The sequence below is a fragment of the Cervus elaphus genome, chromosome 24, assembly GCF_910594005.1.
Source record: "Cervus elaphus chromosome 24, mCerEla1.1, whole genome shotgun sequence".
Taxonomy (NCBI): Eukaryota; Metazoa; Chordata; class Mammalia; order Artiodactyla; family Cervidae; genus Cervus; species Cervus elaphus.
In genome coordinates, this window is record NC_057838.1 from 27,935,882 (window position 1) to 27,961,871 (window position 25,990).

General features: G+C 41.6%; 2 protein-coding genes across 3 annotated transcripts in view; one reads left to right on the plus strand and one right to left on the minus strand.

Moving 5' to 3' along the window:
• ANO10 (anoctamin 10) overlaps positions 1–25,000 on the minus strand; it is a 260,256-nt gene extending 235,256 nt beyond the window's left edge. Inside the window, exon 1 of the mRNA XM_043885560.1 lies at positions 24,807–25,000. The gene's annotated coding sequence lies outside the window, so the exon portion shown is untranslated. The remainder of the gene's footprint in view (positions 1–24,806) is intronic.
• Positions 25,001–25,192: 192 nt separating this feature from the next.
• The window catches only part of ABHD5 (abhydrolase domain containing 5, lysophosphatidic acid acyltransferase), a 42,306-nt gene continuing 41,508 nt past the window's right edge, over positions 25,193–25,990 (plus strand). The window contains exon 1 of one of the 2 annotated variants that reach the window (XM_043885562.1): positions 25,193–25,344. In XM_043885562.1, the coding sequence (XP_043741497.1) occupies positions 25,298–25,344 (47 nt within the window). In that variant the 5' untranslated portion in view covers positions 25,193–25,297. The remainder of the gene's footprint in view (positions 25,345–25,990) is intronic. The other variant, XM_043885563.1, reaches the window with a different exon arrangement.

Below are 25,990 nucleotides of genomic sequence, written 5' to 3' on the forward strand. Positions count from 1 at the left end.
GTTAGGCATTAATTTAACAAAAGAAGTTCAATACATGGACACCAAAAATCACAAAATATCATTGAGAAAAATTAAAGAAGCCTGAACTAAATGGAAATACATCTCATTTCACATTTTACTCCTTGAAGTGATCATAGATATGAACAATGTCTGTCAAAATTCCAGCTGCCTTTTCCCACAGCATTTGACAACTGATCTTAAAATTCATATGAAAATGCAATGAACCCTGAAGAGTCAAAACTACCTTGCAAAAGAACAAACTTATTTTATTTACGCATCCACATTTCAAATTTACTAAAAAGTTACAGTAATCAAGAATCATGATACTGACATAAGGATAGACAAGCAATGGAATAGATTGAGTCTAAGGCTATACCCCTACATTTATGGTCAATTAATTTTTGGCAAAGGAGCTAATGGGGGAAAATAGTTTTTTCAGCATATGATGTAAGGACCACTGGATATCTACATGCAAAAGAATGAAGTTGGACCCCTATTTCATACCATACTTAAAAAATTAACTAAAAACGTATCAAAGACATGAATGGAAGGGCTAAAATCATAAACACTTAGAAGGAAACATAGGATTAAAAAATCATGATCTTGGGTTAGGTAATGGTTTTTTAAATATGACACCAAAAGCACAAGCAATCAAAGAAAAAACAGATGTTCATAACAATTTAAAAGTTTTTTGGGATAAATGATACCATCAATGAAACTCTCACTCAGAATGGGAGAAAGTATTTGCAAGAAATTTACCTGATAAGAGAGCTGCATCCAGAATTTATGAAGAACTCTTGCAACTCACAACATAAAGAAGACAAATAATTTAGAAACAGACAAAAAAAAAAAAAAAAAAAGACAAAGACAAAAAATGAAGAAAGTAAAAACAGACAAATGACTTCCTGGGTGGTTCAGTAGTTAAGAATCCACCTGTCAATGCAGGGGACACAGGCTTGATCCCTGCTCTGAGAAGATTCCACATGCCTTGGGGCAACTAAGCCTGTGCACCACAATTGCTAACCTGTATGTCTAGAGCCCAAGCATCACCAGAGAAGCCACAGTAAAGAGAAGCCCATGCATCCCAACTAGAAAAGTAGCCCACACTTGCCGCAACTAGAGAAAACCTGAGTGCAGCAATGAAGACCTACACAACCATTAAAAAATAGACAAAGGATTTGAACAGCGATTTCTTCACAAGAGATATATAAAGAGCTAACAAGCATAAGAAAGATGCTGAAAATCAGTAGCACTTGTTGTTGTTCAGTCACTAAGTTTTCTGATTCTCTGTGACCCCATGGACTGCAGCATGCCAGGCTTTCCTGTCCTTCACTATCTCCTGGAGTCTGCTCAAATTCAAATTTATGTCCATTGAGTCAGTGATGCTATCTAACTACCTCACCCTCTGTTGCCCTCTTCTCCTTTGGCCTTCAATCTTTCCCAGCATCAGGGTCTTTTCCAATGAGTTGGTTCTTTGAATCAGGTGGAAAGGCTAATCAGTACCATGATGAGATACTATTTCACATCCAGTAGGGTGGCTTTAATCAAAAAGGATGACAAGGGACTTCCCTGGTGGTCCAGTGGTTAAGACTTCATGCTTCCACTGGAGGGGGCATCAGTTCAATCCCCACTTGGGGGATTAGGATCTGGCAAGCTGCGATGTTGTGCCATGTGGCTTAAAAAAAAAAAGGACAACAACAGGATGTGGAGAAACTGGAATCCTCATATACTGCTTGCCGGTGGGAATGTAAAATGCTATGCCTGCTTTGGAAAATGTTTTTGCTATTCTTCAAAATGTTCAATATGAAGTTACTACATGATGCAGAAAACCTACTCGTTGGTATATACCCAAGAGAACTGAAACTGATTGTCCACACAAAAATGGGTCCACAAATGTTCATAGCAGCATTATTCATAATAACCAAAAACCATAAACCAATCATATGTCCATCAACTGACACATGGGTAAATAATATGTGGTATGTTCATACAACAGAATATCATTTGGCCATAAAAAGGAATTAAGTGTTGCTATATGATAACAAAGACAAATGCTAAATTTAAGAAGTCAGTTATAAAAGGCCAAATATTGTACGATAACATTTGTTTGAAATATCCAGAACAGACACAGCTGTAGAGGCAGAAAATAAATTAGTGGTTGCCTAAGGCTTGTAGGAGAAAGAGATGCTAATGTTTCCTTCTGAACATGAAAATGCTCAGATGAAAATGATCTGAAATTAAACACCAGTGATATGCTTATAACACTGTAAATATATCCAAAAGCATTGAACCAGACACTTTCAAAGAGTGAACTTTATGGCATGTATACATCAATAAATCTGTTAGAAAAAAAAGAAGACTGCATACCCTATGTTAACGTATCCAGTGCTATGTCTGTCTATAAGACTAGTCCCTCATCCTCTCCACTTGGAGTGTCACGACTCCTGTTAGCAGTGTCCACACACATGATCTGACAAGGTCCTCACTCACATACATACGTATCATCCTGTGACTGACACATACCTCCACAAGAGGATAGAGAATTTCACAAGAGTAGTGGAGCTGAGCAGTGAGGGTGGAGAAATCACCAAGTACAACAGAATCTGGATGGGAGGCAGAGGCGTTTGGAATGTTCTGCACCCAGGTAAGAGGATATGATAGGGGCAAGATTGAAAAACAACAAGCAGTGGGAAGGAAATGCTTGAACATTGAGGAGAACCACTGATTTACAGAGCAAAATCATCAAGGATATCGTCTGGTGTCCTTTTCGGGTGGTTAGAAAAAGAAGCAACAGGAAATCAAACTTAAAAAAAAACAGGGCCTCCTCTGGTGGTCCAGTGGTTAAGACTCTGCAATTCCATTGCATGGGGCATGGGTTCATCCCTGGCTGGGAAACTAAGATCCCATGTAGCACGTGGCATGGTCAAGAGGTAAAAATTAAAAAAAAACAACAAAAACCAACCAACTGCAGTAACTTGCCCTTTGGGGGGATATATCATAAAGAATTTCAGGAAAAATGCAATCAGAAGTTCTTTTGCAGGAAAAAAAAAACTTCAATAAAAAGCAAGACTGTCATCAAAGAATTTCTGGGTAGGGATTAGAGGGAGAGTTTAGGGAAAGTACACATACAAGAATTGAAGTAGTCGATCATTATTTTCTAGGTTTTAGGTTGACTTGAGTATTTCTTCATAGCCCTAAATAATTCTTAAGCCAACTGTGTTCCGACTTTGTGTTAATTCAGCATCTTTTATTTCCTGTCTGATAAGTTGCATTGTTGTATACATTAACATAAATGTAAGAAATGAGCAATTTATTATCTCTGAAAGAAGTCAACAGCCTCCAATTCACCTGTGGAAGTTGTATTTATAATAACAAATACCTGTGTTAATTTCCTTTCACAAGAAACACAATAGCATCCTCCTTCAGGGAGCGCTTTCTGATGAAGTGAATAATAAGCGCTCATCACATCATTTATTCCTTGTCTCTCTGATGTGCCAGCAAGTCTATGTTCCTTTCAATTAATATTCTACTTCTTATACAAAAGCTGTTTGGCAGTAAATGTGATAATTTTGAAGAACAGTAAAATTAGGTTAAATAATGGATGTGCAATTTGGACAAAGTTTAGGATAAAAGGACTATTCATGTTTTCCAAATGACTGTATTCAGTTCTATCCAACCCAACCTACAAATAATAAATATCTACTATGTGTCCTAAACTGTCCTCAGTTTCACAGAATTTATTATCTTGCAGAGAAGAAAACTTACGCAGGATGACGTAAAAAACAAGATAAAACAAAAACAAGCTTATGCCTTAAAGACAAGCTGTAAAACTTTACAAAATTCCTCTTTTAGGACTTCCCTGATGGCTCAGTGGTAAAGAAATCACCTGCTAACACAGAAGACATGGGTTTGATCCCTGATTCGGGAAGATCCCACATGCTGCAGGGCAACTAAGCCCAAGAGCCACAGCTACTGAGCCCACACTCCAGACCCCGGGAGCAGAAACTACCGAGCCTGCACACCCTAGAGCCTGTGCTCCTCAAGAAAAGCCACTGCAGTGACAAGCCTGCGCACTGCAACTAGAGCCTCTGCAACAAGAGGAAAGCCTGTGCAGCAACGAAGGCCAGCACAGACAAGAATAAATAAAATTACGAAAAAGAAATACATCCAGAAAAATTCCTCCCTTTAGAACGGCCATTGTGTTCAGCTGTGCAGTCCATGTTCTATACCAGACTCTGAGGGGTACCATTCACATGGTAGATATCGTAGATTTGTAATTTATTACACTTTTTTGAAGATGGAAGCAAAAGGTGTCTGAGAAAGGATGGGGCTTTTCTTCTAAATTAGCACCGAGATGCTACAAGAGCTAGAGGCAGCCTTAGCAAAGTGATTCAGTGCAGGCAAGATGATGAATTTCTTTATATATATATATACTGTGAAAGTGAAAGTGGAAGTCACTCAGTTGACTCGGAATTCTCCAGGATAGAATACTGGAGTGGGTAGCCTATCCCATCTCCCGCGGATCTTTCCGACCCAGGAACCGAACTGGGGTCTCCTGCATTGCAGGCAGATTCTTTACCAACTGAGCTCTGAGGGAACCCCATATACAGGAGGATTGGAGTAACTGGTTTATGGATGATTATATTATTCAAACCATTATGAGTAAAAGTGGGAAATGTGCTCCTTGTAAGTCAAATAGAGAGAGGACTGCTATCTGAAACATTCATCAATTTTTACATTTCCCAACTTGAGGATGTTTAACGATACATTGATGAAGACTTTCTAGCATGTGCTTTCAGTGTTATTTACTGAGTTTTGGTTTTGTTTTCAGAACAGTTTTAATCTATTAATTGTGAGGCTGCACCATGACAGGCAGCCTAGATTAAGAGTAGGCCTGGTTTTCCAGGGTAACATGATTATCAGGCCACCTGGAGCCAGCCAATCAATATGCGCCCAGTAAGGAAAAGGGAACCTATCAGGGGAAAGCTGAAAAGCCCGCGAACGCCCAAGTTTGAAAAAAGCCCGAGAAGGTTTGAGCCAATAAGATTACTTTGCAAACATGTAACCAATCCGCTTAAGCCAGCTACCAACTGCTTATGCACACCTTATAAATTGGGTAACAGCTCGGGCTCAGCGCTCTCTGACCCCGTACCACTGTGCTGGACGCGCGGCAGGAGCCCTGACTCGAGTCAGCAATAAACTTCCCTTTTTTTGCGAGTTGCATTGTCTTGGAAGCCTTCTCTCTTCCCGCTCAGGGATTCGGACATCGGGCATAACATTTGGGGGCTCGTCCGGGATCCCTTGACCAGGGAAGGAGAACACTTTCAGGACAGAGGGGAAGGATAAATAACAGCACCGGTGCTCAGGCAGTTCAGGAAAGTCCAGTGTAAAATCCGAGGCCCTGCTGAGAAGCAGGACGGTATCTGGTGCAGGAGAAAGCTTTCTTTCTATAAAGAGGGAACGGATTGGACGTTCCAGCCGGCGCAAGACTGAGGCCAGCGAGCGCGCTGGAAGGCTGCCGGCTCTGCGGGAGGGGGAGTTCCTCTCCTGATCCCGAATCTGGTGAACAGTGGACGCCATTCGGTAAGGTGAATCTGCTACCGGGAGGCAAGAGAATTCAGGGGGCCCGAAAACCCAGCGCTGTGTCGTCGGCCGACGTTTGTTTGTCCGTGTGTTTGTCTTCAGCTCTCCGTGTTTGTGGGTGTGCCGACATTGTCTCTGGCCTCCATTTTCTGGAAGCCCAGGGAAAAGTCCTGTAATGCCTGGGTGTCTGCAGGTGGCAGGAGACTTCTGTAAGTCCACCCCTTTTGCCCCCCTTTCCCGCCTCCTCCTCCTCCTTCTTTCAACCTGGCTTCCTTTCCTCCTTTTGAAATCTTTGAAGACATCTGAAGTTTTGTGTCTCTATAGAAGGTTTTCTGAGAGACTGTATTCTTGTATTTAAGGGAGTGTCTGATGAAGACTGCCAGGTTTATATGTGTGTGTTTTAACTCTGTTCTGTGTTGTGATTTGTGATGGCCATTTTGCTTTGTCTGGCCACCATTTAGACCTGCCACCATTTTGTTAGAACTTGATTTTCTTTTCCTGTGCCGTGAGACCACGGCTCTCAGGAACACTTATCTAGACCATCTCTAACTCCTGAGACTGAGAGAAAAAGGAAAAAAGCCTTTAAAAATGTTATTTATTTCAACTTTTTTTTATAAACTAGTAAATTTTATATTGTAATATCTAATTCATGACCAAACTTAGAAAATGAAGCTAGATCTTGCACTGTGTCTGTCTAAATATGTTTTGGTATGTCTTTGTCTCTGGAAAATATTTTTTAGGTTAATTTGTAAATGAGCTCTATTTAATTGGCTTAAAAAAGGGGGTAAGCGCTTACAAATCAAATAATTCTTAATTAAACAATAAATTCCAGGTTTAGGTGAACTGGGAAATATTCAGTACTAAATACCTGATATTAATGTTTGTTTGTTGACCTATCTAATATAGACATGTCTTAGAGTAATTAACATCAAGTAGAATATTTTCGTTGTACCTAGGTTTAATATAAGTTAAATATTATACCTATTACAAGTTTGTCAACAAGGAAATTACCTCAAGTGAAAAAAACTTCTAAAAAATGTAAATGAGGTATGAGTTTGTATATAAACTCTATTAAGAATAATTATTCTTTAAGAATATCTGTCTACAATGGTCTCCCCAGATTGGCGTAACTTGAATTTCTAAGGGTTGTGTTAAACTAAGTATTGGAAGTCTATTAAATAATTAGGTCATTTCCAAATGAAATAAGATTTTGAAACATTTACTACTAAACACTGATTTCCTTTTACAGAAAAAATAAAGAGATTTGGGACTATAAATGAGTAATGTTCCATGCCATCCTAAAATGTTTTAAGAAAGCAAGAGTTTTAGAAATTATCACTGGTATTTATGCTCACCAATCTATAAAATGCTAATATAAAAGTTAGCTCTTGATTGCTAAAGGAAACCAGGAAGTGTGCTTTCAGTAAAGTATAAAAAATATAGTAAAAAGAGTTATGCATGATCAGGATTTTCCAAAATTGGATTACAATTAGTTAGATAAGTGGATTTTGTTAGGAATGACATGGTTCTAAGAAAACTGCTTAAGAGCCACTTAGGTCCAAGATAGCTGAGCCACTTTCACTAGACCTTGAGCCTTGGTATTTACACGCCCATTGTGACATATCAACAAGCTAAATGATACACCCATCAACATTGACTAAATCTGACCAAATGTTCTAAAGCTTTTAATTGATCTTTTCAATAAAACTTCCTAAATCGAATTCTTTTGAAGTTCCTTTGACATCTAGCTAGCTTTGGGGTGTTTCAGAGGGCCCCTGAAACATCCCAAAGAGGGATATTAAACTGTTTATTTGGTTGGTTAAATTACATGAAAAAGATTATCAAATGAGTAATAAATCCACTCATGTTATAATGTATGAAAAATTACTAATACAGATATCCTAGAAAGTATATGGAGTTCTTAACATTTTGATACGTCTTGGTATTCTAATGAAAAACCTGATGACTTCACAAAAGTTAACAAAGGACTGAATGAACCAGCGAATATGCTTATAACTTTTATGGTTTCTATCTGAGAAATTACAGGTTTAAATCGTGTGTTTTCCGGGAATAGGAAAAACCTTCCTCTCAAACTAGTTATAAAAATAATTTGGTAAAATTATACATTATAAACAAAACAATTATATTTTCTCTCTATCTGACTCCTCCAGAAATTTGAAACTCTTAGGTTTCCAGTAAGTTTATCAAATGAGCTAAGAAGGTTATCTCACTAACAGGTACAAAAATCTCAAGGAATTTTTGAGACCTTAAAAAGAAAAGAGTTCACCTAGATTTGTTAGGCAAAATCTGTGATAAGCCTTTGGTGTGAGTTTCCCAGCCCTGTTTTATATTAAAAGTTCAGTGTGAGATCCAATAAGTGTTTCAGCAAAATAAAAAGTCTATGATCAATTATGGTTATATAAATCATCAGACCAAAATTAGTGAAAACAGACCTATTTTGCAAGCAAACTAGCCTTAATTTGGTTGTACTTGATAAAAATGAGGGTAACTTAGGGAGAAAAAGATATTTCAAAAAAAATGTTAAATCCCAGTTTGTTAATGGAGGTCTGCATGTAGTAAGACTCATTTCTCAGATAGTTCTTTGCTGTTATGTGATATTAATGTGAAAGTTTGTTTCTGAAGCTTATCTCAGTAATCTATCTTTGGATGAAGATCAGATGCCTCATGACCTGCAACCAGGACTGGAAAAAGACATAATTTAAGAGACTGTCTCCAACCTGGATGGAAGGACTTTTTATCAGGTACTCTTAACTAGCTCATGCACAATGAAACTGAAGAGAAATTAACTCTTAGACTAATTCCCACTTCCAAAGGCCCCTACACTGGATTGGTCTATAGAGAAGACAGCTGACCTGATCTCACCTTAAAATGATGCTCAAACAAGAGAAACTACACTACACCAGGATGAGAAGACAGCAACCTCAGAGGTAGACAGCTTGCCCAATTTACTGGATCTGCTTTGTATGATCATTTATAATGTTTTCTTGACTTCTTAGACCTTTCCATATAAATCAAATGCTTTTCTATCATAGGCCTGATTCTATGCCAGTTTTAGAAATCAATCCAATTGTTGGGTTTGTGGCCAATTACCTGTATCTAGTTCTGGGTTACCTTGGTAAATTTCTCCACTACAAGACTCTAACTGGTTGGCCCTGAGGAAATTTACTTTAAAAAAAAAATTATAGTCATATTCAGGTCACTGTGATACTACCAGATGAGATCCCCTCACTGGGCCAATTAATAATGCCTACTCTGACTCTGGCCATAAATTTGAGCCTTTTTCTATTCCTCAAGCTCAATCAGAGCAACAAAAAAGTTTCAACAAAGGAAAAAGAAATCTCCCACAATTATAAGATGGATTTATATAGATAACACTAGGCTATGGTAATTTAGGTTTAAAGTCTCCTCTGTGTTGAAAACAATTATATCATGCTAAGGATAATCAGTCTAGTAACACTAGAAAACTGGGCTATGTGCCTTATATATAGATGGTGGTGCCAATGTATAATTTCCCTGAAAGATAAAGATACGTACAGAGTAGACTAAGTCAGACGACCTGGGATATACTGGGCTACATCTAATGGAAGCTCTTAAGTCTTACTTGTGACTTTACTAGTACTGCTGGCTATGTTCTTTGTATTTCACCTGTTTTACAAAATTGCTATTTCTTACAGTGCCAAATGTGTGACTGAGGCCTCTGATAAAATAATATATAGTTCCCTATGAGATCGATGATGATGGCAGTGTAACTCTAGATATGAGAAAAAGCAACAAGAGGGAATGTTTTCCTGGACCAAGAGGCTAGTAAGACAGGTGGTCCAGAGAATTTTAGATACTGTTTTATGGCCTAGTCCAGTAACAGCACATTGAGTGGCCTGTCAACAAAATCTTTGCCAAACCTGAGAATGGACATTCTCAGCACTGTGGGATAAAATGGTCATGAAATGCCCCCCTCAAAATCACGGTCAAGTTTATGAGCAAAAAGGGGTTCTGCCAACTGAAAATTGACACTTGCCATCTACATCTACAGAGATTATATCATGGCCACTGCAACTGCTGACTTTCAACGGCCCTGAAAGGAGTTCAGGGTGGAGATCAAGAATGAGGCGCTCCGTGCTCTGGGAAAAACTGGCAGAACAGGCCTTCAGATAGTTAGATCTTTTCAGGAGATTTTATGAGTCCCAATTCTTGCATCTTCTCATACCTAGAGAAACACTGACATCATTAATGGTGCCATCTGCTTTGGCTATTAAGGAAAAATTTTACAATTAAAAGTCAAAATAGAGTACGCAGCTATGGTTCAGACATCCTGAGAAATAACCAGGTGTTACTATGGGTGTAATTTCAGATTAGACATTGTATTGCTAAACACTTGAGTTTTCTGAGTCGTGTCAGGCTTAGATGCCACCATTCTCAAAACAATGTCTGCTGGAAGCTAGTAACTTCTACCTTACTTTTTATAAAACTAGGCAACTGGCCACCTGGCTACAAGTCTCCCTGAAGTGCCAGTTCCAGACTGGGTTTCAGGCCTATTCTTCTAAAAGAACGAGATTTATTTTGTCTATTAAAACTCCAGTTATCCCTCCTCTAGCTACTACTAACTGGGTATGTTACAACAAAATGGCAGACCAAGGGATTGAGATTTTAATCATACAAGGCTCAAATCCAGGACTTGGAACTCAGGAATACTTCCAATTCAGTGTCTCTTCTCCAGGCTGAGGCAGTCCTATGCCCCATTTTGACAAGAGATTATCACAGTCATAGTTGCCCTGTTTCCTAAATTAAAGCTGAGCAGGACTCTGTGGGGTGGCGACTCTGGAGTACGGACCTGCTGTACTGTAAAATATAGGCTTTATTCAGCCTCCTTGACCTTCCCTGACTTCCAAAGGGTAGATTCAAACAACTGCTAATCAGGGAAGAGAAAAAATACAGAAACAGAGGGAAAACAATCAAATGGTGGTACAGCCTTGAGATGGGTCCTGGTTCTTACTCAAAGAAATATGCATAACAATGTCTTTTGAGTTCTTATACAGAACTGGAGCCCCCACCCAGGTGAAAGATGGTAACTTCAGACTAAACACAAGATTCCTAGAACACAGCTCTGTTGCTTGACCACCAGCCAATCACCCCAAATGTTGCCTCCTGTTTCTGGGGACCAGTGATGACCATCCTGTTAGGTCTCCTGTTTGGCCCCTGTCTATTTTATCTCTGAGAGACGCCAACAGTTTCAAACTAAGTTGCTGTTATTACAAGAGTAAAAGCTGGTTTCAGATATAAGACACCCCAACTTAGGTCAGGTATAGAGAGACTTCTGCTCTGCTAGGCAGGCCTACGCCCAGGCACAGCAGGAAGAAGTTACAGAAGAAAGAGATCTCCGCCCCAATTCCCAAAAAAGCATCTTGAGTATGAAGTCTCTCAAGGGAGAGTTGTTAGGGAAAACACACTGCCTGTCCGTCCACCTAATGTTACTCAGATCTCAATATTCGACTGCCCCCACAGATGATACAGAAGACCCATGATTGGGCCTTCTACAGAAACAAGACAGGGGGGAATGTGAGGCTGCGCCATGACAGGCAGCCTAGATTAAGAGTAGGCCTGGTTTTCCAGGGTAACATGATTATCAGGCCACCTGGAGCCAGCCAATCAATATGCACCCAGTAAGGAAAAGGGAACCTATCAGGGGAAAGCTGAAAAGCCTGCGAACGCCCAAGTTTGAAAAAAGCCCGAGAAGGTTTGAGCCAATAAGATTACTTTGCAAACATGTAACCAATCCGCTTAAGCCAGCTACCAACTGTTTATGCACACCTTATAAATTGGGTAACAGCTCGGGCTCAGCGCTCTCTGACCCCGTACCACTGTGCTGGACGCGCGGCAGGAGCCCTGACTCGAGTCAGCAATAAACTTCCCTTTTTTTGCAAGTTGCATTGTCTTGGAAGCCTTCTCTCTTCCCGCTCAGGGATTCGGACATCGGGCATAACATTAATAATAACTCCAAAGAAGCAAGATCATGTATAGATGACCAAAATATAGTGATAACATGATTTAAGTCATTTACATGTTAAAGACACGTTCATTTAAAATAATACTATCTTTCTATCATAGGTTCAGGGTTTTTATTTCAAATTCTGATTTGCATGCTCTTCAAAGTGCAAACATCAGCTTAGGTATTAAACCTGTATTTTGAGTGCTAAGGATAATTAAAAAAGAAGTACTTAATGTCTCTTTGTTTCTCTCAAGAGAAAAAGAAGTCTTCCAGTTGAATACAGGCTAAATTGTAGTGACAGTTAAAAAATTAAGAAAAGATTGGGAATTGCAGTTAAAAGAATGAAACATCTCATCCTGGATTTAGAGGACTGAATTGTTAATTTGGCAATCTCTTTTTCTGTAAGTTGTTAAAATGGTTAAAAATGAATATGAGAGACCAAAATTCTATCTTGTGTTGGAAAGCAACCAGGATTCTATATATTTTGTCTAGAGATAATTGCTCTCTTCTTTCATTTTCAACCAAAAAAGAGATAACATTATGCTGACAAGACACTCATGAGGAGAAAAAAAACAGTGGCTATATCTATATACATCTTTATCTATCATAGATATCAATCTTATCTTTTATCATTAAGCAAATTTTCAGTATTTAAAAAATTTTTTAAAATTATTTATTTACTTATTTTTGGCTATGCTGGGTCTGTGGCTCAGCTGGGAAAGAATCTTCCTGCAATGCGGGAGACCTGGGTTCAATCCCTGAGTTGGGAAGATCCCCTGGAGAAGGGAAAGGCTACCCACTCCAGTATTCTGGCCTGGAGAATTCCATGGACTGTATAGTCCATGGGGTCACAAAGGGCCGGACATGACTGAGCGACTTTCACTTCACTTCCCTTCACTTCATGCTGGGTCTTGGATGCTGTGTGTGGGCTTTCTCGAGCTGTGGCAGGCTTCTCATTGCAGCGGCTTCTCTCATTGTGGAGCCCAGGCTCCAGAGTGCAAGCAGGCTTCAGTAGTTGTAGTTCACGGGCTTAGTTGCCCCATGGCATGTGGAATCTTCCCACACCAGGGATCGAACCCATGGCTCCTTCACTGGTAGGCAGACTTTTAACCTCTGGACCACCAGGGGAGTCCTTTAGTTTAAATGAAATTCTATGGCCTAAATCTGGAGATCATTCCTAATCTTCTAGTAGGTTGGGAGACTTATGGGTAAGATCCTAAAATTTTCAGCAGATTCTGCTGGTATTTTTTACATAATATTTATATGACTGGACCAACCTGATTTCCAAGTTTCCAATTAGGGTGAAAAATAATCCATCTGTTCCAATCCTCAGAAGTGAAACTGGGCAAAAACTGTGGATTCACCATTCTTATAATTAAACGACCCAAGTGTATAACTGATTTACAAATGTAATTGACAGCTGAGGTCTCAGTTGTTCTAATTGACTAGTTACACCATTACTTGGATGGGCCGATTGGCAATAAGAACAGAGTACTCTGGCTGGTGACAGTTGCATTATGGCTCTAAAGTGTATCCTTGGCTGGTATCCCAGTGGTTATTGCTTCCCACTAAAGAAGGCCAACAAAGCTAGTCTTAGGTTCATAGATAAAGCTGCCATTGCTCGCATCTTTCAATTGCCCTGTAATAGATGCAGATCTGTTACCACTGCTGGAAACAGAACTCCAAGAGAGTGCCTTAGCAGTGGAGGCTGGGAAGGGGGTGGGATAGCCTTTTATCTTCCTCATGGGACAGCCATCACTATGCTAGGACATATATGACACAAGGAGACAGAGAAAAGTCCTTTTTATTGTGGACAAAGAAGTCTGGCAGACTACAGTCCATGGGGTCACAGAGAGAAAGATATGACTGAGCGACTAACACTTTTACCATCTCTCTGTATACTTGTTGGTAAGCAATGGAACTTCTCTATTCCTTGATTTCCCTTTTGTATGATGGAAATTAAACGAGCTGTGAAGAGTGATGGAGGGGATTTCCCTGGTGGTCTAGTGGTTAAGAATCCACCTTTCAATGCAGGGGACACAGGTTTGATCCCTGGCTGAGGAACTAAGATCCCACATGCCTTGGAGCAACTAAGCCTGTTCACTGAAACTGCTGAGCCTGAGCACTGCAATTAGAGAATCTATGAGCTGCAAGGAAAGACCCCTCATGACTCCATGAAGATCCTGCGTGCCACAACTAAGACCCAATGCAGCCAAATAAATAAATTAATTTACAAAAAATGAAAAGAATGATGGAAAGATTAATTAGCTTAACCAGGCAGCATTTTTAATTCCTTGCATGTGTTACTTAAACCTGGCTGTAACTCAGTCAACAAAAAGGGTTTATTTGGTCACCATAGTATAAAGACTACAATAGAGTTCTAAGTATTTCTGGGATTTATAAATGAAGTAGAAGACAAATTTCTATTCTCAAGGAATTGTCATAGTTCAGGTGAGATAGGACCAAGCCCAGTGAAAACTGGTAAGCAAACGAATGAAAATACAACTAACTAGCCACTAGCTAGGACTCTGATGTTCCTCCAATGGCTCCATGACCAGATTCAGAGGTGATGAACAGGAAGGTCTGCTAGACTCAAGGAAGGAAAACTAGGTTTATAAAATAGATTCACTGTTGAGAGTTTAATTATTTTGGGAAATCCTTTAACACAATCTCATGCTGTTGTGTAATTTTGTCTGAAAGGCTTGATTACCATGAACAAACAAATTTTGATTACACTGAGAAAACAAATTTTGATCACAAAAAAAATGCCAGATTCAATCTCATATAGACATGTGTCATCACTAAAATGATCCCTTTTATTTACATACAACCTCCTCTCAAGAAAAAAAGGCACAAATGTACATAAATGATAGTTTAAATGTACAGTTTGGGGAGACTGAGTCATTAATAATGCTATTAATAAATACTAATGTAGCAGACAGGGACTTCCCTGGTGGTCCAGTGGCTAATACTCCCAAGGCAGGGTCCCAGGTTCCATCCCTGGTCAGGGAACTAGATTCCACATGCTGCAATTGAGTTTGCATGCTGTAACTATAAAAAAAAAAAAAAAATTCCACATGATGCAACTAAGACCCAGCACAGCCAAATAAATAAAGTAGCAAATGGCAATATACACATTGCATTTGCCACTGAACTTGGAAGAATAATAATAGCCAATTTTCCTCATCTGCAGCTGAAGAAATTATATTAGAGATGACACACACACAAAAAGCGGAAAGTAGCTAAGCAACACTTTCAAACTTCAAAGGAGAAAAGCCCTAAATTTAGCTTTTGAACGTATATTCATCAGCACAGCTAAAAAAAAAAGTCTTCATAAACTGATTTGCAGCATCTTTTAAAATAAAAGCCTGGAGCAGGTTGCAATGTCTAGGTGAAATTCTTGTTCAATGGGTCGTGAAGCTGCAAGCCACCTCTACTGCCATGCGCCTTCCTGGATTGTGCACTCCATTAATCTCTATCAGAGTGTCCCATTTTCTCCTAGAAAATTCGCTTAATAATCTGGATTGTGCTTATGTGATTGCGTTCACTTTGGGATCATCATTGCAATCTGCTGTGTAATTCAATTTAAAAGAAAACAAGCCTTATTTGAGACACGTTCATAAATCATTACTGTACTTGATTTATCTAATAGCCAGGTCTCTGTCTTTTCAAAGCTTAAATGTGATAAGCTATGCCTGTGTACCTTCACAGAAAATTGTTAATATCCTTGTCATCCACTGCTTTGAAAATTTCTAGTTGACTTGTGCTCATTCTCTCTTACATGTGAAACCTTAATTTTCTGGCTTACCATCTGCTTTGTAATTCTCCTCTACTAAGATAGCGTAGACAGTGAGAAGCTCTTAAAAAAAAAAAAAAAGAGCACTGATTTGAAGTGACTGCCAATTTCTGGGGTGTAAATACTCTCAATTTCAAGTCTCACAAGGTTTAACATCCATCTCACAAAATTCTTGAATATTTTAATAGTAGACACTCATGAACCAACAAGAACCAGCTCCAGCAACAAAGGTGAGCAGTAAAATCATTGCTAGTTTTGCACTGACTCGGAACAGTATTTTCATGAACTGCTAGCTCACTCACACCACCACAAAGTTCCTCCAGCTGTGGGCATACGCAATCATAACATATTTTAGTGTGGAATCAATGATGGGTGAAAATTGCTCCCTCTGTGCATCCCTGCAGAGTGAAAGCTAAATAAGCCAATTTCCTGAATTACTTAGAACTAAGTATTTATTGCATCACAAACAGATATTTCCCACTTGTCAGAAAATGTAATAGAGCCAAGACACCAATTGCTGTTTGCTTTCTGCCACAAGTGCAGACTAAACGGAATGGATATTCAATAAACTGTGTTAAACTGAAGGATGCATTTTCAAAACGGTAAGGGTGGTAAATGAACAGGCAACATAAATGTCAGAGGGAATTATGGGTATGAACACCTTCTTTCTGCTACTGTATAAACCAGCCCCTGTTGCAAATGTTCAGTAGCATAATGACTACATAGATGAGTTTTGCTCTTGGAAGTTCAAACACAGAAAGGCAACTGACATTTTCAATGTCAACAATTTGGAGGGCAACATTTATCCTGGTTTATGAGAATGCCTATTATTTCAACATGAATTGATCAGAAAAAAACCAGCCAGAATAAAAGGTAAAAGATGTGAAACAGGGTGAGAAAAATCCTTTTCAAAAACACTGATCCTACTGAAAAGGAAAATCTAGGACTCCTCTATTGTAATTAAATGAAGTGGAAGGTGGAGAAAAGGGATACAGTGAAAATTCTCTCCGCAAATCATTCTGACGTCCTATCTTCTGAGGCCAAGAGACTGTAAACTGAGTGCTAGCCCCATCTGGCTTCTTCTTTCCTCCTGCCTCCAACTGCAATGGCATTTGAGACTGAAATTAGACCATCACCTCTATGACTTCCTTCTCTATCCAAGTTTGGATTTCCTAAGAAGTCATGCAATTATTAGAAAGACCTTAGAAGAGGAGCTGGTATAAGCATGGGATTATTTCAACGGTTGCACCTATCTGACTTTGGATCACATGTTTTTGGGGGAGAACTGGCCTTGCTGTACGTCTGGATGTTCATCCACACATCTGTCTTTCTGGTGTTGGAACCAGTACAAGCCGCGGTGACAGAGGAGTGGACAGCACTGCACAACTCTCACGGTGTCTCGCTTGTGATCTCTCTGTGTGTGCCTGGGCTACTCTGACCCGCACACCTATCCTTTCCCCAGTGCTCAGCTCACTTCCTCTTTGGCAGCGGTGTGTTGTGACACTAGACTTTCTGATTAAAATGTTCCTGTTGTGATGGATTCCTGTAACAGTGGTATGAAGACCATCAAGTTATAACCTTTTTGCCATTCTCAGGACCTAAGCCAAATGCCGTGCTTATCAGGAAATAAGAACGAAAACGAGTGTCACAGTTTGGAATCTGCAGGAAGCAGTCTCTGAGACAGAGGTTAATGTTCAGGTGTGCCCTCAAGATCACACTGGTGGGAAGGAGGGGAGAAAGTGGGATCGGGCGGAGGGAGAAGTTTGAGCCGTGACACAAGCTTGACAACCTTAGCCACAGAGAGTTCTGGAGCAGAAATGACCCAGCAGACCTGTTCCACTTTGGGTGCAAATGATTGGTCCTTTAATATCTCTACCTCCAGCCTTCATTAGATGTGAGTCTTCCTGAGAAGGACATGCCTTTGATGAGGCGGCCCGCTGTAGCTGATGTGCTTCCTGAAAGGACGGTAAGCTGGGAGCTGTTCCACTGAAACTCTCACAGCAGCTGGGGCAGTAAGTCCCTCCGTGAAGAGGGGTTTGGGCACCACATCTCCGTGGGTACCACTACAAATCTCTTAACCCTGAAAAATACCTATCATCATTCACACAGCAGATAGCCTTTATAAAGAGAATGACAGGCTACCTAGTACAAGTAGGTAGTATTAGCAAGTAGTTCACTTACATGTGGAATCTAAAGTGAACTTATTTACAAATCAGAAACAGACTCACAAAACAAATTTATGGTTTCTAACAGGGGAAGGGGTGCATAAGGGACAAATCAGGAGCTTGGATCAACAAAAAGAAACTACTATATATAAAAGAGATAACCAACAAGGTCTAGCTGTAGAGCACAGGGAACTATATTCAGTATCCTGTAATAAATGATATGGAAAAGAATATATATTCTGTTCACCAGAAACTAACACAACATTGTAACTATACTTCAACTTAAAAAAGAAAAAAATAGTTAAAAGAAAAAAAGAGACTACCAAGTAATACGTTAAAAACCATTGGTTAAAAAAAAAACAAACAAAACCATTGGTGATTTCAACAAGTGGTGCTGGGACAACTGGATATCCCTAGGCAATAAACGCATAAACCATTCGCCCAAACTTCTCACTTTATACAAATATTAACTCAAAATGGATCATGGACTTAAATGAAACATGACTAAACCATAAGACTTTTAGAAAAAGACAAAGGAGAAAATCTTAAAGACCATAGGTTAGGCAAATAATACTTAAACAACACCAAAAGTATAAGCCATAAAACAAATCAATACATTGGATTTCATTAAATTAAAAAAATGTTTTCTCTGCAAAAGCCCAAAAGGAAAGAATAAGAAAACAAGCTGAAAGGATAAGCTTTCAGTGAACAAGTGAAAAGGATAAGAAGACAAGCTGCATATAGGAGAATATATTTGCAAACCACGTATCTAACAAAGGATTGACAGCTAGAGAATATTAAAAATTCTCAAAAGTTAAGTTAAAATGGGCAAAAGATACAAATGAATAGACATTTCATTGAAAAGAGTATACATATGTGTATAAATAAGCATGTGAAAAGATGCTCAAAACCACTAGTTATCAGGAAAATGCAAATGAAAACCACAACGGGACATCATTACTGGTCTACCAGGATAACTAAAACCAAAAAAAAGAGAACACTAAATATTGGTGAGGATATGGAGAAATTATATCAATTACATTTTGCTGTTGGGAAAAGAAAGTGGTACATCTAATCTGGAAAACAGTTGGCAGTTTCTTTAAAAAAAAAAAGGAAGAAAGAAATATGCAACTATCATGTGACCAGCAATTACACTCCTGGGCATTTATTCCAGAAAAATGAAAACTTAGGTTTCCACAAACATCTGCACACAAATGTCTATGGCAGCTTTATTTGTATAATAATATAAAAAAAGAGAGAGAGAGAGAGAGAGAGAGAAAACAACCCAGATGTCTTTCAACATGTGGCTGATTAAATGAACTGCGGTGCATCCAACCATGGAAAACTACTCAGCTATAAAAAGGAGTGAACTATTACATTCATTCAATGACAATTATGAATTATCATTAAGAATTGTCCAGGGAGTTATTCTGAGAGAAAAAAAGTCAACCTCAAAAGGTTACACATGGTATGATTCCATTTATATAATTGAGGGTGGGTGGGTCTGGCCTTTCTCCTACACACATGCGTGTGTTTGTGTGTGCGTAGTCACTTCAGTCATGTCCAACTCTTTGCAACCCTATGGACTGTATAGCCCGCCAGGCTCCTCTGTCCATGGGATTCTTCAGGCAAGAATACTGGAGTGGGTTGCCATGCCCTCCAACAGGGGATCTTCCTGACTCAGGGATCAAACCTGTGTCTCTTACATCTCCTGCATTGGCAGGCATGTTCTTTGTTGTTGTTCAGTCGCTAAGTCAGAAAATAAAAATCTGTCTTTGCAACCCCAAGGACTGCAACACATCAGGCTTCCCTGTCCTTCACTATCTCCCAGAGTTTTCTCAAACTCATGTTCATTGAGTTGATGATGCTATCCAACCAACTCATCCTCTGTTGCCCACTTCTCCTCCTGCCCTCAATCTTTCCCAGAATCAGGGTCTTTTCCAGTGAGACAGCTCTTCGCATCAGGTAGACAAAGTATTGGAGCTTTAGCATCAGTCCTTCCAATGAATATTTAGGATTGATCTGCCTTAGGATCAGCTGGTCTGATCTCCTTGCAGTCCAAGGGACTTTCAAAAGTTTTCTCCAGCACCACAATTCAAAAGCATCAATTTTTCAGGGCTCAGCCTTCTTTATGGTCCAACGCTCACATCTGTACATGACTACTGGAAAAACCACAGCTTTGACTAGACAGACTTTGGTTGACAGTGTGATATCTCTGCTTTTAACTATGCTGTCTAGGTTTGTCATAGCCTTTCCTCCCAAGGAGCAAACGTCTTTTAATTTCATGGCTGCAGTTACCATCCACAGTGATTTTGGAACCCAAGAAAATAAAAATCTGTCACTGCTTCCACTTTTCCCCCATCTTTTTGCCATGAAGTGATGGGACCGGATGCCATGAGCTTAGTTTTTTGAATGTTGAGTTTTAAGCCAGCTTTTTTCACTTTCATCTTTCACTCTCATCAAGAGGCTTTTTAGTTTCTCTTTGCTTTCTGCATTAGAGTGGGATCATCTGCATATCTGGGGTTGTTGATATTTCTCCTGGCAATCTTGATTCCAGCTTATGACTCACTTGAAATGCCTGGCATTTCACATGATGTATTCTGCATCTAAGTTAAAAAAGCAGGGTGACAATATACAGCCTTGACATACTCCTTTCCCAATTTTGAACCAGTCAGTTGTTCCATGTCTGGTTCTAACTGTTGCTTCTTGACCTGCATACAGGTTTCTCAGGAGACAGGTAAGGTGGTCTGGTATTCCCATCTCTTTGTAGTGATCCAGTCAAAGGCTTTAGTGTAGTCAATGAAGCAGATGTTTTTTCTGGAATTCCCTTGCTTTCTCTATGATCCAGTGAACGTTGGCAATTTCATCTCTGATTCCTCTGACTTTTCTAAACCCAGCTTGTGCTGCTCAGTTAATGTACTGCTAAAGCCTAGTTTGAAAGCTACTGAGCATAACCTTGCTAGCATGTGAAATAAGTGCAATTGTGCAGCAGTATGAACGTTCTTTAGCACTGCCCTTCTTAGAGACTGGAATGAAAATTGATCTTTTCCCAATCTGCTGATGTACTGAGCACAGTACTTTAACAGCATCATCACTTTTAGGATTTGAAATGGCTCAGCTGGAATTCTATAACCTCCACTAGCTTTGTAGTAATGCTTCCTAAGGCCCACTTGACTTCACACTCCAGGATGTCAGGCTCTAGGTGAGTGACCACACCATCATGGTTAATCCAGGTTATTAAGACTTTTTTGTATAGTTTTTCTGTGTATTCCTGACCTCTTTTTAATCTTTTCTGCTTCTGTTATGTCCCTCCCATTTCTGTCCTTTATTGTGCCCATCCTTTTATGAAATGTTCCCTCAATAGCTTCAGTTTTCTTGAAGGGATTTCTAGTCTTTCCCATTCTATTGTTTTCCTCTATTCTTCTTTGCAGTGTTCACTTAAGAAAGCTTTCTCATCCCTCCTTGCTATTTTTTGGAACTCTGCATTCAGTTGGGTACATCTTTCCCTTTCTACCTTGCCTTTCACTTCTCTTTTCTCAGCTATTTGTACAGCCTCCTCAGATAACCACTTTGCTGTCTTCCTTTTTTTTTTGTCCTTTGGGATGGTTTTGGTCACCACCTCCTGTGCAAGGTTACAAACCTCTATTTATAGTTCTTCAGGTACTCTACCTACCAGATCTGAAAGTGTGAAAGTAAAAGTTGCTCAGTCATGTCCAACTCTTTGTGACCCCCAGGAGCCTGCCTGGCTCCTCTGTCCATGGAATTCTCCAGGCCAGAATACTAGGGTGGGTAACCATTCCCTTCTCCAGGGGATCTTCCCAACTCAGGGATCGAACCCAGGTCTCCCACATTGCAGACAGATTCTTTACCACCTGAACCACCAGGGAAGCCCCAGATACTGGAGTGGGTAGCCCATCCCTTCTCTAGCAGATCTTCCCAACCCAGGAATCGAACTGGGGTCTCCTGCATTGCAGGCAGATTCTTTACCAGCTCAACTACCAGGGAAGCTCCTGAGCTACCAGGGAAGCCAGATCTAATCCCTTAATCTATCCATCATTTTCACTGTATAATCACAAGGAATTTAATTTAGGTCATCCCTGAATGGCCGAGTGCTCTTCCCCACTTTCTTCAACATAAGTCTGAATTTTGCAATTCAGATTCAGAATTGCATTGCATTGCATTGCATTGCAATTGCAATTCATGATCTGAGCTACTGTCAGCTCCAGGTCTTGTTTTTGCTGACTATATAGAGCTTCTCCATCTTTGGTAGCAAAGAATGTAATCAATCTGATTTCGGTGTTGACCATCTGGTGAGGTCCATGTATAGAGTTGTCTCTAGTGTTGTTGGAAGAGAGTGTTTGCTATGACCAGTATGTTCTCTTGACAAATCTCTGGTAACCTATGCATGCTTTATTTTATACTCTAAGGCCAAACTTGCCTGCTACTCCACATATCTCCTGACTTCCTACTTTTGCATTCCAATCTTCTAAGATGAAAAGGACATCTTTTTTTGGTGTTAGTTCTAGAAGGTCTTGTAAGTTGTCATAAAACTGGTCAACTTCAGCTTCTTCAGCATTAGTGGCATAGACTTGGATTACTGTGATGTTGAATGATTTCCCTTGGAAGCAAACCAAGGTCATTCTGTTGTTTTTTATGACTGCACCCAAGTATTGCATTTCAGACTCTTGTTGACTGTGAGGGCTACTCCATTTCTTCTAAGCGATTCTTGCCCACAGCAGTAGACATAATGGTCATCTGAATTAAATTTGCATAGTCCCATCCATTTTAGTTCCCTGATTCCTAAAATGTTGATGTTCACTCTTACCATCTCCAGCTTAACCACGTCCAATTTACCTCGATTCATGGACCTAACATCACAGGTTCCTATGCAATATTTTTCCTACAGCATCGGACTTTACTTTCACTACCACATATATCCACAGCTGAGCATCACTTCCGCTTTGGCCCAGCCTCCTCATTCTTTCTGGAGCTATTAGTAATTGACCATTGCTCTTCCCCAGTAGCATACTGGAACCTTCTGATCCGAGGTAGGGTGGGGCTCACATTCTGGTGTCGTATCTTTTTGCCTTTTCATACTGTTCATGGGGTTCTCATGGCAAGAAAACTGGAATGGTTTGCCATTCCCTCCTCCAGTGGACCACATTGCATCAGAACTCTTCACTGTGACTTGTCCATCTTCGGTGGCCCTGCGTGGCATGGCTCATAGCCTCATTGAGTTATGGAAGTTCCTTCGCCACGACAAGGCTATGATCCATGAAGGGCTCTACCAACATAATATCTGCTTAGTCAAAGTAACTGGTGAGAAGGTCACCAGAAAGAAGTGGATTTGGAAATAGGGCAACAGGCTGCCCTGGAACTCTGTGGGGGTGTGCTCTTGGATCCCCACCAAAGTGAAGGGAGGCAATGATGGAAAAGTTCTGGCCCAAGCAGTGACTGAGGTTGGTGTAGGAAGGGCTGTCCAGCTATAGACTGCATCAACAGATTTTGTGCCTCCCAAGAAGACACAGTCTAGGAACTCCAGGGTGGTGTGGAATTAAAAATGGAGCAGTAGGGTTCCTCCACTGCAGGCAGCATCCAGAGGCTGGGTAGATGGCTAATTCCAGCTTGGACATGTTGCCATGGTCACGGACTGCTCTACCACCAGCAGGAGCAAGCTAAAGCCTCGGTGGAGCTACCCTCAGAGTGGGGGAAGATCATGAAATCCCACAGCCCTATGCACTGCTGTGTCAATTTCTGAACAGACTTCAGTACTGGATCAATGGCGATTTATTTAATTTTTTTTTTTTTTTACTGTGCAGCAGCCATAGGCATCTATGAGAGTGGGCTCCAGGTCCATAAAGTCTTGTGGGTGCATACTCGCCAGTTCAACTTTCTGAAGGTGCTGCAGGAGTTGCTTTCATAGTCTAGGTTGATACTGAACTCAGTAGCACGGGACTGGGATAGTACTCCATACAGTGGAGTCCTCAATAACCAGTCTGGGCTTTATAAAAAGAGGTGCCCTCAGTATAGACATGGTCTGATAGATGGAGATGTTAGAGGGTCAGATTCTGCAAACACACTGCAAGTCTCTAGCAACACCATGAATTCCTGAAACAGGTGGTTTTATATGTTCTACTCTTCCCTAACATATTTATGAATTGGATCAGATATAATAAAAACACTTATCAGTTATTGATATGCCCCAAAAGATAGTAAGTTGCGTTTCCCCCCTCCTCAATCACAGAGGACGCCATCCCTATCCTCAAGGAACCTCCAGTGTAGTTGGAAGAATATTCAACAACGTCCGTTAAAAAGTCACAACAACTAGACAAGGCTGAGAATCTGAGTATCAGATGAGTGCCAGAAACTCTCTGGGTTGGGCAGCTCAGAGGAGAGAGAAAGAGGCTTCAGAGAGAGAGTAGAATTAGGGAAGGAGAGCGAGGAACTGCATCTAAAATAAAGGGTAATATATTACAGTGTGTGTGCGACGCATGCTAAGTTGCTTCAGTCAGGTCCAGCTCTTTGTGACCCTATGGACTGTAGCCCACCAGGCTCCTCTGTCCATGGGATTCTCCACGCAAGAATAGTGGGGTGGGTTGGCATCTCCTCCATCAGGGGATCCTCCTGACCCAGGGATCAAACCTGTGCCTCCTGGGTCTCCTGCATTGGCAGGTGGCTTCTTTACCACTAAGGCCACCTGGGAAGCCCAATATATTAGAGTAGGTTCCAGAAAGCGGGAGCCTTGTTTCAATCCATTGTTTCTTAGTGCCTAGAAGAGAGGGGTTGGATGGCATCATGGACTGAATGGACATGAGTCTGAGCAAGCTTCTGGAGATAAAGAAGGACAGGGAAGCCTAGAGTGCTGCAGTCCATGGGGTCGCAAAGACTGAGACACCACTGAGGGACTAAATAACAACAACAAAGAACAGAGTGGGCACACAGTGGGCAAATGGTAAATAGGAAAGAATGAATGGTAGGGAGTGATAGCAATACAAAAGCAGGCAGTATCTGATGGCTAAAAGACTTGAAAACAGGTCAAGAAGTTTTGATATTTACATTAGTGATGCCCCCTCAAGAACTCTTAAGTATCTAAACGCTGACCCTTCTCACCCATCCCTTGTGTACAGAGAGCGGGGATGGACGCGGGCTGCTGGTATGGGTCACTCCTGTTAACTCCAGGGTCTGGAGTAGTGCCCGGCTGTATCAGTGAATATCGACTGACTAAAAGGCCAGTCGCCCTCTCCCTCTGGCCACCCACCTGCGGGAAAGGGTCGGCCGAAGGCCACTCAGCTCCTCCATCAAAGCATTTCCATTCGAGAACGCAACATTTACTGAATGCTAGCCGGGTTCTTTCTGGACAAGTCGCGCCTCAGTCCCCAAGATACTGCTAGGTAGGTACTAGTCCAGTGCCCAGCACCTGACACTCAATATCAGCGGATGATGCATTAATCAGTCATTATTGAAGCTGGTTACCACCTAACGCTGCCGGACGAGTCTCACCGGTTTCCCGCAGGTGGACGATACCGCCTAGCGCTCACAGCAGAGCGCGTCAGACAAGATGACGCCGGCGTGGCTGGTGGGTGGGGCGGCTTGGCCCGGCACGCGCACGCGCGCTGCCGCGCCGTCCTGTCCTGCGAGTGGGCGGGCGACGCATGCGCGGGCGGCGGCCTTAAGGCGGCCGCGGCCCCAAACATCCCAGTCGGCCTGTCAGCCGGCTAGGAGGTACTGTCTGGCCGTCGCACGGCAGCCATGGCGGCAGAGGAGGAGGAGGTGGACTCGGCGGACCCGAGTGAGAGGTCAGTGCAGCGGGGGCTGCGTCTGGCTCGGGCGCTGCGTCTGGCTCGGGCGCGCGGGCAGTGCTAAGGACTCTAACCTGCCCAGTAGTTCGGTTGTCCCGCCCCGACGCGAATCCGCGCGGCGCGGGGAAGAGAAACCTCTGGCCCCGCTCTGCCCTCAGCGGGCGCCCTTCGGGTCTGAATGTGACCCCGGCTGCGCCAGAAGGCCGCTTGACCCCCACGCCGGCGGGTCCCGCGGGGTCGTGTGAGCGGCTCCGCCGGGCGGCCGCGGAAGTGGCTGGGCACCCAGCCCTGCTGAGGTCAGTTTTGCGGCAGAGACGGCTGCGGACCCCAGCCCTGACCCAGCTGGGCCCACGGGCGCTGAGCGGCGTCGCTGCACTTGACTCGAGTAACGGGAAACGGCCGAGTCACTGTCCGCTTCCGAGCGCAGCTTCCGACCTCAGTTAAGCGCTGCGCTCGGTGCAGCCGGGAGCGAGGGCGAAAGTGCAGTCCGCCCGGGTGTCTCCGGAGCCTGAGGAAGGGGCGGCGCTTCCTCGGGGCAGTGGTGGACCGACAGTCCAGGTTCACCCCAGAAGCCGCGGGTCGGAAGGGGCTGTCGGGGGGGAAAGGGGCTGGGGGAGTGAGTCTAAGGCTTTAGTTTTCAGAA